This window comes from Tinamus guttatus, unplaced genomic scaffold (genome assembly GCF_059628265.1).
Source record: "Tinamus guttatus ecotype Peru unplaced genomic scaffold, ASM5962826v1 Tinamus_guttatus_pri_ptg000423l, whole genome shotgun sequence".
Lineage (NCBI taxonomy): Eukaryota > Metazoa > Chordata > Aves > Tinamiformes > Tinamidae > Tinamus > Tinamus guttatus.
Genome location: NW_028288957.1, coordinates 744,909 through 758,397, shown reverse-complemented (window position 1 = coordinate 758,397; position 13,489 = coordinate 744,909). Strand labels below are relative to the sequence as shown.

Sequence of the window (13,489 nt, the reverse complement as noted above, 5' to 3'; positions counted from 1 at the left end):
CCGCTTATCCTGCTTGCCTTAAGCTGTCCTGGGCGTCTCTTAGTCTTTGCCCGCCGGCAGGGTGGAATCCCGGACGAGCCCCCAAAATGTTAAATCCGGTTCCCAACCCGCGAGCGAGAGAAGAGCAGAGAGGCCCATGATTGCAGGATCCAGCTTTATTACCAGCTAGCTGGGCTCCCCAGCTCACCCTCAACGCGGGAATCTTGTACAAGGACCCCCTCGGTGCCGAGCGCAGGGTTTATATACCAGCAAGGGGGTGGGCGGTTACACATTTCCTTTTAAGGTGCCCGCTCCGGATTCTCTTCCGTTTGACTGTAAGGAGTGTTTGGCTTTAAAGGACTGAACACCGAGATGGCTTTTGAAGTTAAGCTAAGAGGTTTCCAGTGCAATAAAGTATATACGAGTGAAGGTTTTGCAATGGACTGTAAACTATACATATAACACCACCACACCTTCTCAAGCCTGCCAGGGCCTCCATTTGTGTGTGTGGTTTACAGCTAAAAGTCAGTAGTTTCGGACTACTATATGAACTGTTACTATCATATTTTATACCGGTCGTAAATGCACTCTCAAAAGTACAAGAAAGCGGTATGTTCATTCTTTACACCAGCTTTTGTTTTTCTTGAACTGATTTTGGTGTAGATGCAACTGCTTTTTGCTCAGAGTAAAGAATCTTTAATTTGAAAAGCTTTAGTAACTGGGTATGGTGGGCTTTAAAAATGGAAGTGGGGAAGGGGGTGGAGAAATGGCTTTATAAAACTGAAAGGAAAGCTACATGAGCTTGTTAATCTTTGAGCAAGCTGTACAGCAATTAAGTGATTTAAGAAAGTGTTGATTTTACGTTTTTGTCATAAGGAATTATGCTTGCTGATGGCGGATAAAAGTGGTTTTGTAGGTGAATGTTTAAAAATACTTTGTTAGCATTCGAACTTCCCATTAATGTTTATGTGTCTTGATGGAGTGAGATTAGCAGCCAGCTGCTAGTTCTCTATAAGACGTAACAGCACCAGAAATGGAAGTGTTTTGTAAGCAAACTTCTCTGAGAATGAAGTTTTTAAAGATACTGCCCGCTCTGAAAGAGAGCTGATCTGCTATGAAAAGGAGCCCTAAGTATTTTAAGAAGCCTAAGTGTTTCTTAGAAGTGTTTTCTTAGTTTTCTTAGGAGTGTTTTCTAAGTGAACCAGCGATCACTTGAAACAAAAAAACAAAAAAAAAGCTTGTATTTTTTTGTGTGTTACAAGTAGTACATTTGATTTTCAGCTGTCTCCTTAAAGTTCGTTGTGTAGAAGGATTTATATTGATCCTCTTTATTCCAAGAATGCAGTGAACTACAAACTGGAAGAACTCAAAACTTTCCTGTTTTTGTTTTTCCTCTTTTCCTTCATAAACTTGCATAAGGATCTTCCTTATTATAACACGTGCTTTAAAGACCTCCAACTCGGCCACACTCTTTCTGAATGCTCTAGTTCTATGTTGGTAAATGGCAATGGATTGGCCAGCTAGTTCTGGTGCTTGAGAGTAGCTTGAGTTTTGTGTATTTTACTGTGTATTGTTAGAGACAGCATCAACATATTTTATACAAAATATTTGACCACAACGTGGAAGTGGTTTTTTTACACAAGGTTAGTCTGTCCTTAGTAGGATAAGATGAGTCTGTCAAACTCACTATGCTTACTGAACCTAGTTGAATTAAACCATCACAGACATAGCCTGAAATGAGATTTTCCCCTCTTTATTTGGAGAAAGAGAGAGAGTCGGATGGGGGTCATCAGGGGTGGATGATACAGAGAAGGAAGGAGTTAAAGCTGGGGGAGACGAGTCCCAGGTTCAGGGACCACAACAGGACACCCAGGAAGGCTGTATTTAGGAAGCATACCGCAATTCATCTGAAAATTCCGGAAACCTTGTGCAATCAGCAGTCGCAAGCATATATAAGCATTTATAATTCCATCTTGCTTGGGCCAGAGGGCAATTTATTGCAATCTACAGACTGGCTAAGCAAGCAGAGCTTCTGCAGAACTGCTTCCTAGCCCATCCCTTCCAAAAGGTGGTCCAATATAGAAGGCATCCTAATAAAGCTGTTCACTGAGGAGTGCGCATAAATGCTTTGCTGGATCAGCCTACGAAGAGTGCTGAGGGGAAGAACGTGTTTATTCTTTCTTCTTCTTTGTTACTCTGCCGCACTTCTTGCAGCAGAATAGGCAGCATTTGACAAGAATGAAGACAGTGATGGCTGTGCAGGTGAACAAGAAGGCCAGAACATCCAGGGAGTGGTACTGGTACCAAGTGAGATGGTGAGAAGCTGGTCTCAAGTGCTTTGCTCCTTTGTGGCGCATGACAAATTCAACCCAGAAGACTGCTCTGTCCAGAGGAGTCATAGGCTGGTCGTGATGAATCCTGGATAACCTCAGAGCGTTCTCCTTATAGCTGAGGAAAAGACAAGAAAACAAGGAGATTTGTCACAGCTCCTGAAGGAGCCCATCTTCAGCTTGCTGTGCTGTTGAGGAAGTGTTAAAAGCCAGAACATCTTGCCTTTACTTTGATCAGTGTTATTACATACATCCGAAACGAGCCCAATTTGCTCCTATTTGCCTAAAGTTGAATTACGAATTGTAATAGAGAAAGTAATTCTTTTGCAAAGGAAAGTTACTTCAGTTATTGCTTCAATCAGCACCACGAGGATGACTAGCATTGTGACCCATAGCCTCCAAAGACTATAATAGCCATGAACATTGAAAAAAGAAGACAGAAAACTATATCGGGGACTGCTTTGGGTTCTCCCACATCTATTTTCTTCAAAGGGCTCATAAAAATGCAGTATCAAGAAAATGGAATTAGTCATCCTTCTTCCATGAGATGCTGATTTGCAGAAAAGAGGGAGGTGCCTAATATAAAGACTGTCTGTTTTATTTGAAAGCCCTCAACTTCCAGCTCATGAACACTTTGGGCTCCTGGAAAAGCCAGTAGATCTTCTCACATTGACAACCCAATATGTTAAAACCCAATCCTGCTCTTAGGCAGTAACACAACTCACGTGGAATTGTTAATGACTGTATTCAGTGCATCGACTAGGTCCTGCGTCTGCAGTGTGCCAAAATCCAACTCAACTGCGACTCCTTTTGCCCTCATGTGAGCAATGTTGTCGTGCTGGTCAGCAAACATGGGCATTCCCACCAAGGGGATCCCATGGTAGATAGCTTCATAGATGCCATTGGTCCCACCATGAGTAATGAAGGCCTTAGTCAAAGGATGGCCTGGAACAGGGAAGGAGAGGAGTGTGTAGCAGCAACTGCTGCAGACCGAGTTTGCTGGGACAAGAGCAGATCACCCAGGGAAGCCCAAGGGTTGAGGAGGGAACTGCTGGGTTGGCATCAGGGCATGCGTGCTGCTAATCTAGTCACATTAAGGCCAAAAGTAGCCTTTGCACTAGGAAATTAAGGCTGGGAGAGTAAACCTTGTCTGCTTAAGGTACAAAAATATTTGCAGCCACGAGTGTTAGGGAGGTCGTTCGCATGATTCTCGCTTGATTTTGGTGGAAGAACAGGGAAACCATTTTGCCAAAGACTGAACCCAATTTGGATAAAGTGATCCTCACCAAGCAGATCATTTTGAGGTATCCAGTCGTAAATTCTGGTGTTGGGGCCCAGAGCTTCTGGTTTTCTTCCTTTGTACCGCCAGAGAACCTTGAACAGAAGGATGTTAAGATAAACATACCGATTTTTACAAGCTTTTCTATCTTGTCCCACCAAGGGTGGGTCCCTATCTCAAAGGCATCCACCTTTTCTTAGTGATTCAAATAACTCTGCTCCAGCTTAGCTTATTATGTGCTAGGTTGGGTTTTATGTGCTTTCTCCTTAGGGTGTTTTTTATTTAGAGACATGTGGACACACCTCAGTGTGCTTTGGTTTAAAGAGCGGAGCCCACTATGGGAGGTGACGGTGAAGTTCAGCTTCCCGTACATGAAGGAGCCAGCAGAGATGCAGACGAAAAGCAGGCCTGCCAGGCTGTGAAGGGCTTGTTGAATGCAGGGAAAAAAAGAAAGGGGGGAATAGGTTATGTTTTAGACTGAGAAGAAATTCACCTTTTGTGGAATCTGGCTGAGGGCCCGAGCAATTGTATTACTTTTTTCAGCATTTAGGTTATAGACCATTGATCCGAGGGAAAACACCACGATGCCGTGTTCTCCTGAGCTCTGGACAAATTCCTCCATTTCCTAGGAGAGGCAGAAATCACGCTGAGCATAAACAGGCACTTCAGATTGCAAAGACTTACATAAAAGGAGCACAATCTATCGAGTTTATCCAGAAGAAGATGATGGTTCAGGAGTGCCTCCAGTGAGAGCAGGCTGTTGCAAAGCTCCACAGTTCTTTTTCTGCTGGGCAGGTAAACCAGGAGCAGAACAAAGTCAGGATACCTGTGGTAATGGCTTTGCAGGCTGGCAGTGGAGTCCTCCAACAAACTCAAAGTTGGGCAGGAAAGGACGTGGGAATTCAAAATCCCAATATGTCCTAATTAGCCACATCTCTGCTTTCCCCATTGTCTCACACAGGGTTGTGGGCCTTCCTATGGGAAAAGAACAAGGCATTTACAACACACACAGGAGGAGTCTTGTTTGCTTTAGATTGCAAAATAAAAGACTTACCTTTGTCTCCTGGCGTTTCCCTTTAGTGCAATGTATCAAGTGTTCCCTGACATTGCCAATCGACTCCGTCCGCCGAGGCGGCCAGGCACGTCCAACCCGTGCCCGGGCCAGAGAGCACAGACACCAATATGAGGATGCTGCAAATGGCGTTTAATATACGCAGGCTGGATCTTATAAAGGTAGCAAAGGCGGAAGCATGCCTATATAACCAATAAGCGTTGCTCTTTACCTAATATGGCATATGCCTTAGTTCCCTATTCTTCCCGTACATCGCGAGATCTTCCGAGCACCGTACCCTACAATCAAGTCAAGCACAAAATGAAAATGGGGACAAATTCAAATCTATTCCTAGCTCTGGCCCCTGTTTCGTCGTGACACATTACCTTGCATGAGACAGGAGCATCTTTAAAACAATATAAAACCTTTAGGGTTTACAGCAGTACCTGAGTGAGTAGGAAGCATTTAGTTTCTGTGGTAAGAATATAGTTCTTGAACTGTTGGAAGCCTTTGCTACCTGTGCTGGCAGTAAAAACTCACCTTGTACAATAAAGTAATCATGGAAAACTTAGGGCTGAATAAAATAAAAAAGTATATCCCAAAGTTGATCAGCTGTTGAGAAGGAGGAAAGTTTTAGTGAAGCTCCCCTGCGTTTTATTGGATGGTGACTCTGGCTGCTCAGATTGCAGTGCAAGGCAAGTACAGCCAGCCCTGGTTCTCCTGGAGACCAGCCCAAAAAAAAAAAAATTGGGGGAGAAAAAAAATATGTCTTGTCAGATACCCTTTGAATGTTCCCTCTGCAGGATCGTCCCAATGTGTGGAACAAGGGAATAAAAGCGTTAGAAATGTTAATGATTATCTGAAGCCAGTCCAAAGCAAACATCAATCAAGCAGCATAACAAGCAAGAATAAAACATACCTGTAGGACATCTAAATGGAGAGGGTGATTACTGAGTTACCAGAGTGCAAATTAACTTATAAAGGAAGTAAAGCCGGCCTAACAGTCTGAGTGACATAAAGGTGTTAGTCTGTAAAGCAGGTTGTAAAGGAATCAAGTCTTATGCAATAGAAAAAATCAATAATGGAAACAGAGGTTGTTTTGGAAGGCCAGGGAAGAGTTCTGGCAAATACAGGAAGAGATTAGAGGGCAACAGAACAGATCCCTTATCTGCCTAAGTGCTGATACTTGGTACAAGATACAAAGTCTGCTGAACTAAAAGAAGGCCTCTTTTTAATAAATGCAGAGACAGGCTTGAGATCTACTTAGTTAAAGCAAATATTCCATGCATATACGGAAAGCAAAGTCTATATTTCAAAGTGTGAATGATATGGGAAGGAGAAAGGTGATGGTTCTTCCCATTTATTTTTGGAGAAGACAACATGTATATATACAGTATGCTTAGCATCCTGTACCAAACAGGGACCTGAGACGGTACCTGCTAATGCAAGCCGTGCACGAAGGGTGCGTTTTTTCGCTTTTCAGTTGTCAAAAACCAGTGTTCCCAAGTCAGTTCCACTGGCAACATGAGAACTGAGTTATCCCTCCGCTACTTCCCATGCCTTGCACAGAATTATCTGAAGAACGTATTTGCCCTTCCAGTCTGTATCTACTCCATCCCCAGCTACAGTTGTGCCTGTCCTTAAAACTAGGAGATGATAACTGGCCTCTAAAACTGCTCTAGAGGCACTAAAACGGGCATCCAGCTCCCTGTGACAGGGATTTGAACTATAAACTAGAGACTGATAAAAGGCTGGTAAAGTGAATTTTTAGATTTGGCATAGAAATAGGACTCTGCTTAAAATGTTGCTTAAAAGAAAATCAGGTATCTGCTTGACAACAAATGAATGGGTCCAGAACTCAAGCTCGACTTTCATTAAGCCTTCAAATACGGAACCAGATCTGGCTGGGTTCCCAAAACATTGAAAAGACAGAGCCGGTGCAAAGAAGAAACCGCACGCCACAGCTGCCTTACCTAACATATCACTGTAGTAATCATCCCACTTTTTTTGCCAGTGCTTTAAGTAGCAATGGTCTGTGTAAAGGTAGAAGAGGAGATTCTGCAGTCTCTCTAGGAAGTGCAGCCGGTCTGTCATCCTTCCCATGCTGCCGGGCACATAAGAAGGTGGGGACGGCAGCCCACCACAGAGCCGCTCTGCCGTGTTCCCCATAAAGAAGCGGAGACTGTAAACAAAAGGGATTCCCAGGATTTCTGCTACAAGCTCTCCCCCAACAGCCATAGGGTCAGAAATCAGAACATCAAACTTGGCCTCCCGCAGCTTCGCCATCAGTTTCGGGTCCAGCAACAAGGTGTCACAGACCACCTTTGAGAAATCTGCATAGTCCTCCAGGTCCTTTTCCATCTTCCACAAGTGCTCCAAGAAGGACAGGTCACCTGAGCCATTCACCCAGGCACCGAGAAAGCTGTCCATGATGGCATCTAGGGTTTCCTGGGTGAAAGGCACTCGCAGGACCTCAAAAGTGAAGGGGGAGGAGGTATCTTCATAGTCAATGAGCAGATTGACAGAGGGTACCAGCACAGTCACCTCGTGGCCCCGGCGAACGAGCTCTTCCAGCAGCACTTTCATGTTGATCCAGTGACTTGCGTCGGTTGGCCAGACCACCACCTTCCCACAGAAACCAGGACTCCAGCAGCACGAGTAGGCCCAAAGCAGCCAGAGGAACCGTTGCCCCATCATCCTGAGTGACAGTCCTACTCTGGCTGATCTGGAATCAGTTGCACTCTTTTGACTTGTAAACACCTCTAGCGCTAACCAATAAAAAAGAGAACCAGCTGCTGCCAACCTTGGTGAAAGGGCATGTCAGGGCTAAAAGCCTGATACTGCTCACAGGAGGGCTTGGCAAACAGTAAATCCCGTTCTGGAGTCTCCTACAGAGCCATGTCCTAATCTTTGGAAATCAAGGTAGTTTCCATTTGGGCTCTCCACAAAGTGCACCTTCCATCATGTGAAGACGCGAAGCACCTCTGAGCTCTGCAAACTGCTGTTTGACCTGCCAATGTGTCTTCAAAGTGTTCCCATGCCAAGCAACAACTCAAGCTGCGGATTTCAACCTGAGAAGCCCATGGGCTGTTTTGGGCAGTGATGTGATTAACCCAGTCCTATCACTTGACTGCCTCCTAGGCTTGCTCCTTTGCCCTGTAAAAACCAAGTGGCTGGAAGGACACAGTCCTGGTCGAGGTCATACCCGCACTCCTGGGAACACCAGCCCTGTTCAAGAAGCAAGCCTCCAGGAGCACGACAGTTCAGCTTTATCCCTGACACTTCCAAAGCAAGAAGAAAAGGTAATTTAGAAGGCATTTGCTTTTGCCAAGACGCTATGGCAGTGCAACAGGGGAAGCAAAGCATCTGTCCAAGTGCACATGGGAGTCTCCTGTTGCAGTTGCCCTCTGAGTGAGTTCCCTGGCACAGTGATGGGTAATTTAATGCCATGGTAGGACTGATAATGAAGTCCCTGTTTCCCTGTCCATCTCAAGAGCATCAGTGGAAGGGCCCAGTCTCAGGGCAGCACCATCAAAGGCAGCCTGACATTTTCCATGCAGCCCATGATCCCCAGCAGCCCACGCTGCCTAAAACTCACAAATGGTGCTTCTGCCAGCACTGTGCATCCTCGGCTCTGCCAAGCACAATACGCAGCCCACGTAAATACAGAGTTTGCTTTTCCTGCAATAAAGAAGAGAAAATCCTCAAATCAAGCTGCATGTACAAGTCTGTGGCTTCATTGAGGATTTCACATGGTTCCCCGATCTGTCTTTTTTTTTCTCTTTTTTTTAAGAGGAAAATGGGGATCTTTTCTTTTTGCAGAAAAAAATCTAGTTTAGACTAGATCCTTGATTGAGATAATGCAATGTGTAATGTTAGCTGTAGGTAAGCTTGGATTTATAATGAGCAGGTTAGATGAAGAGAAGGAAGTCTTTATATGCCAAAAATGTGTTAATATCTTGTAAAAGCCTTTTCTTTCAGGTGTGTCTCTGGATAAGCCTTATCAAATATGGGTCTTTTATAAGGATCACTTAAAATTTTGCAGAAGATGCCGCCTCATTTTGAGGATAAAATATTTAAGTTATGTTGATATTCAAGAGGAGCATTATTGGGACTGTTTCAAATTGTGTCACCGTGATGTGTTAACCCCATTGCCAAATATTCTCTAACATGTAACCACTGAATTCACACATCTTGCTGAGCTTCTGCAAACAGTAGGCCCTTTCCAAAAGGGATCGAGTGGCCCTTGGAGACCCGGCAACAAACCAAAAAGAATGGCTGTTGCTGTGTCTGTATATACAACCTTTCCAGATGCTGGCAGTACCTGTGGACTTTTAAAGTATTTTTAGAGGATCGACATGGTTATTGATCACTGCTATATGAACTTAACTTCATTGTCCAGAAAAAAAGGGGTATAACTTGTTACAGAATTGGAGAAGTCTTTGCAAAGAACTGATATTGTTAAGTCCGGTTCCCAACCTGCAAGCGAGAGAAGAGCTGAGAGGCCCATAATTGCAGGATCCAGCTTTACTACCAGCTAGCTGGGGTCCTGGCTCACCCTCAAAGGGGGAATCTTGCACAAGGACCCCCTGGTGCCGCGCACAGGGTTTATATACCAGCAAGGGGGTGGGCGGTTACACATTTCCTTTTAAGGTCCACCCGCTCCGGATTCTGTTCGGATTGGTCGTACCGAGTGTCTCTCCTCGAAATCTTCCCGCGCCTGGTGGTGGCTCTGACCCCAGCAGCCGCTTGGCCCTGCTCAGCGGCCAATGGCAGCACCCCAGGCTCGGGGCAGCCTCGCACCAGATCCCACGTGAAGTCGCGCAAGGCGCCCTTGGCCGCCATGAAGCCTGCGGGCCACCGTCCACCGCGGGGCACCACGGGTGTAAGGGTTCCGTGCTCACATTCCCCCCTTCTCCTCATTCATTTTTGAGAATTCCTTCTCATCTTGGTCGTCCACATCTAAATATTGTTGTCACATCACCATTAATTGTACAGTACCCACCCAATCCTTTACAAATTCTATTACACGATTTAGGATACAAGGTCCTAACGTCAGGGTCAGGAGTAGGATTATTACCGGCATTGATTGTACCAAGTTTCGAACCATCTTTGTTGGCGCTCTCGCTCTTTTTTGCGCTTTTCGAGCCTCTCCCTAACCTTGGCCAGTGAATCTCAGACCACCCCTGTGTGGTCTGCATAAAAATAACATTCTTCACCCAAAGCTGCGCACAACCCTCCTTGCTGTAGGAACCCAGGGATTTGGTACCTTTAGGGGGTTCTCAGGATTCTGCTGAACTTCCCACTTCTCAGCTTCCTCTCGTTCTGGAGGGGATGCCCTTCGCACATGCGAGTGACGTACCCACTGGCCGATTCCATGAACCTTTAGAGCAGTGGGGGTTACAAGAACCACAACATAAGGTCCTTTCCACTTTGCTTCTAATGACTTCCAGTGATGCCTTTTTACCCATACTCAGGCTTCCGGTTCAAGATCATGCATGTGTTCCACAGGCCGTTTCCCTTGATTATAGATCCTTATGTACTTGATACATGGCCTGGACTGCCTGAAGCATTATCGTTTGGTCCTGGTTCAATTCTCCTTTCCGCTTCTCTTAGTGGGTACACCGGAGGTGGAGTCCCATACATGATTTCAAAGGGGGTAAGATTCAGAACATAGGGCATGTTTCGTACCCGGAAAATAGGAAAGGGAAGGAGTGTCACCCAGTTCCCGCCAGTCTCTGTTACCAACTTTGTTAAGGTCTCTTTTAAAGTTTGGTTCATCCTTTCCACTTGCCCCGAACTTTGGGGGTTGTACTCGCAATGCAATTTCCACATAGTCCCCAAAATTTGGACTACCACAAAAGCAGGTCCGTTGTCCGATCCTATAGCCTCCAGGACCCCCATAGCGTGGGATTATTTCCTCTAACAACACCTTGGCTACCACCTGGGCAGTTTCACGCTTAGTGGGAAAAGCTTCTACCCAACCCGAAAAGGTGTCTGTCATAATCAACAAGTATCTTTATCCGTATTTTCCTGGTTTGACTTCGGTGAAATCTACCTCCCACCACCTTCCAGGGCTCCAACCCCTTTCCCTGACCCCCAGGTGTTGTCCTGCCCTTTTTCCACGTTTCATTACTTGACATGCTATGCACTCCTCTATTATTCTACGGTCTACCGCCCCCTGGTTGTGGAACTGTAGTGTGGCCATTTCCAAGTGTTTAGCTGCTTTTCTTTCTCCCAGATGGGTTGACTTGTGCACCTGAGTTAATAATTGTTCTCCCAAAGTCTGTGGAAATAACAAGGTGGAATCCAAACCTCAGTACCACCCATCTTCTCCTTTCTTTAGACTCCCATTGTGCCTTATCCACTGCAAATCTTCAGAGTATGCTGGAGTTGGCGGCAACTGGCCCATTCCCGGCGGAGGGAGGTTCAGCGCCATCGCATTACTTCTTTTCTGATGGGTTCATGCGCGGCCAGTTTTGCAGTCTCATCTGCCGCTTGATTCCCTCTGCTGATTTGGTCCCTCGCTTTTTGATGGATCACGGCTATCGCTCTAGGTTTATGTATGGCTTCCAATAAGTGAAGTATCTCTTGCTTGTTCCAAATCTCTTTTCCCAACGATGTTACAAATCCCCTTTCCTTGTAAATGGCTCCATGTATATGCACAGTCCCATATGCATAGCGACTGTCCGTGTATACAGTCAATCTTTTCCCTTCTACCGTTTCTAGGACTCTTGTTAGAGCAGCGAGTTCTGCTTTGCACTGGCTCTATATCCTAGCCGAGCCAGTTCCCTAACCAAATTTTCAGTGCCCCTTGCACATTCCTGGTGGGTGCTACAGTACAGCTGCAGATCCTTGCTCAGAGCCTCATTAAATAGGGTTGGCGAGTTTTTAAACCCTTGCGGTAGCCTAGTCCATGTGAGTTGTCCCGCTATCCCTTGCTGCAGGTCCTCCCATTCAAAAGCAAAAATGTATGAGGGGTTATACCCATCCTCGCTTCTTTTGTCATAGGATATTGCCGGACTCGGATCGATTCCGCTCCTGATTTTCAGTTCCACCACTATCGGGGCTCTGTGACTAGCCACTCCTACTCCCGCCGTTTCTGCCCATGCTTCTGGAATCTCCCGCACCCACCTTCCCATTTCTTTCGGTATTTCCCCCATCCCCCTTTGCTGATATATCCGGTACTCGTCCTCTAATTGCATAGTCAGTACATGTAGCGGGTTTCCCTCCCCATCGCCAACCTTCACCCTTCCTTCCTCAAAGTATATTCTAGCCCGTAGCTTGGTCAATAGGTCCCTTCCCAACAGGGGTGCCGGGCATTCCAGTATATAGATGAAAGAGTAACCTGCTTAGTACCTAGATCCACCTGGCAGTTTGTGATCCATTGATAAGACTTGACCCCATTCACCCCCTGCACCCAACTGGTTTGTTAGCTCCCCGCTATCCTTGTTCAATATCGAGTGTTCCTCTCCCGTATCTACCATATATCCTACTGGTTTCCCTTCCAACGTTACCCAAGACTCGAGGAAGGGGGCCGAGTCCCAACACCTTCAGTCACTTTCCCCCTGCCCCGCCAGTAATACCTGGGTTTGGGGTCTATAGTTAAACGGCCCTGTCTTCCCACCGGCCCCTCCTCTTCTTCTCTCGGGGCACTCATTCTCCCAGGGGCCCCTCCTCTTCCATATGGCACACGGGTCTCTTTCCAGTCTCCTTCTCTCTCCTCCCCCTCCTTCCCGCACTTCTCTCCCTGACTCTTTTTTTCCTTTGCCAGCATAAAAGATTCTCACTAATTCTTTCTGGTTACGCCAGTTTTCCCTCACTTGGAATTCCCTATCTTCCTTTCGCAGTCTCTCCTGCCTTTCCTCCGGCGTCTCTTGATTATTGTAAACCTTTTCTGCTATTTTCAATAGGTCCTGTATAGTCTGTTCCCCTAGTCTACCTGCCTTTTGCAATTTTCTCCTGTTATCGGAGGCTGCCTGAGTTACAAATGCCAGTATGACGGCTGCTTTGTTTTCCTCTGCCAAGGGGTCCATCGGAGTATATTGTCTAAATGCCTCTAATATTTGCTCCAGGAATGCCGCTGGACTCTCAGTCGGCTCCTGCCTTACCGCATTAACTTTAACCAAGTTGGTGGGTTTACGTGCCGCCGCCCGGAGGGCAGCCACCAGAGTCTGGGGGGATACTCGGAGATGCTCCCTACCTTCCGCCTGGTTCAAATCCCACGGGGTCGTGTTAACGGGAATCCTTCCACTATCAGGTTCTGTTCGGTGGTAGGTCTCCCATCCACCCCCGGAACAAGTTTCCGATCCGCTCCCATTCGTCTGCTGTGAATAGAACCTTTAACAGCTGCTAAAAGATCAATTAATGCTGAACAAAGGAGGTTTGTCTTTGCCCCATTTTAAGCGATATTCAATTGAGGAAAACACAGACACAAAGCACATAAAGCAAGAGACAACAATTCCACACAGTCAACACCCAAAATTTCATGTTATTTTTCCTTTTGTGCGCGTCCTTTTCCCTTTCATACCACAGGGTTTACCTTTCACCCCCGTTTTCCTAATAACCACGGGGTAGTGGGGATGTCTCCCACACTACCCGGCTGGCCACCCTGCGGTGCATCCACCTAGGCATACACCAGCCTCCCCTCGGGCCTGCTTATCCTGCTTACCTTAAGCTGTCCTGGGCGTCTCTTAGTCTTTGCCCGCCGGCAGGGTGGAATCCCGGAAAAGTCCCCAAAATGTTAAATCCGGTTCCCAACCCGTGAGCGAGAGAAGAGCAGAGAGGCCCATGATTGCAGGATCCAGCCTTATTACCAGCTAGCTGGGCTCCCCAGCTCACCCTCAACGC

The 13,489-nt window shown here is 46.4% G+C and overlaps 1 protein-coding gene across 1 annotated transcript; it reads right to left on the bottom strand.

The window, feature by feature from the left end:
* Positions 1 to 2,150: 2,150 nt before the first annotated feature.
* Positions 2,151 to 7,342, bottom strand: LOC148593255 (UDP-glucuronosyltransferase 2C1-like). Its single transcript, XM_088531537.1, has 6 exons — positions 6,613 to 7,342; positions 4,415 to 4,563; positions 4,082 to 4,213; positions 3,596 to 3,683; positions 3,035 to 3,254; positions 2,151 to 2,427 (listed from the first exon to the last, which is right to left on the bottom strand). Exons 1-6 carry the CDS (start codon positions 7,334 to 7,336, stop codon positions 2,151 to 2,153), a joined length of 1,590 nt encoding a protein of 529 aa, XP_088387663.1. The 5' UTR covers positions 7,337 to 7,342.
* Positions 7,343 to 13,489: the final 6,147 nt, after the last annotated feature.

Excerpts from the sequence above, each read along its gene's own strand:
- LOC148593255 (XM_088531537.1), bottom strand. The coding sequence starts at position 7,336 with ATGATGGGGCAACGGTTCCTCTGGCTGCTTTGGGCCTACTCGTGCTGC. Across the intron at positions 3,684-4,081 it reads TCAGCCAGATTCCACAAAAG|GTTCTCTGGCGGTACAAAGG; the intron begins GTGAATTTCTTC and ends CTTCTGTTCAAG. Across the intron at positions 3,255-3,595 it reads ACCTCAAAATGATCTGCTTG|GCCATCCTTTGACTAAGGCC; the intron begins GTGAGGATCACT and ends TCCCTGTTCCAG.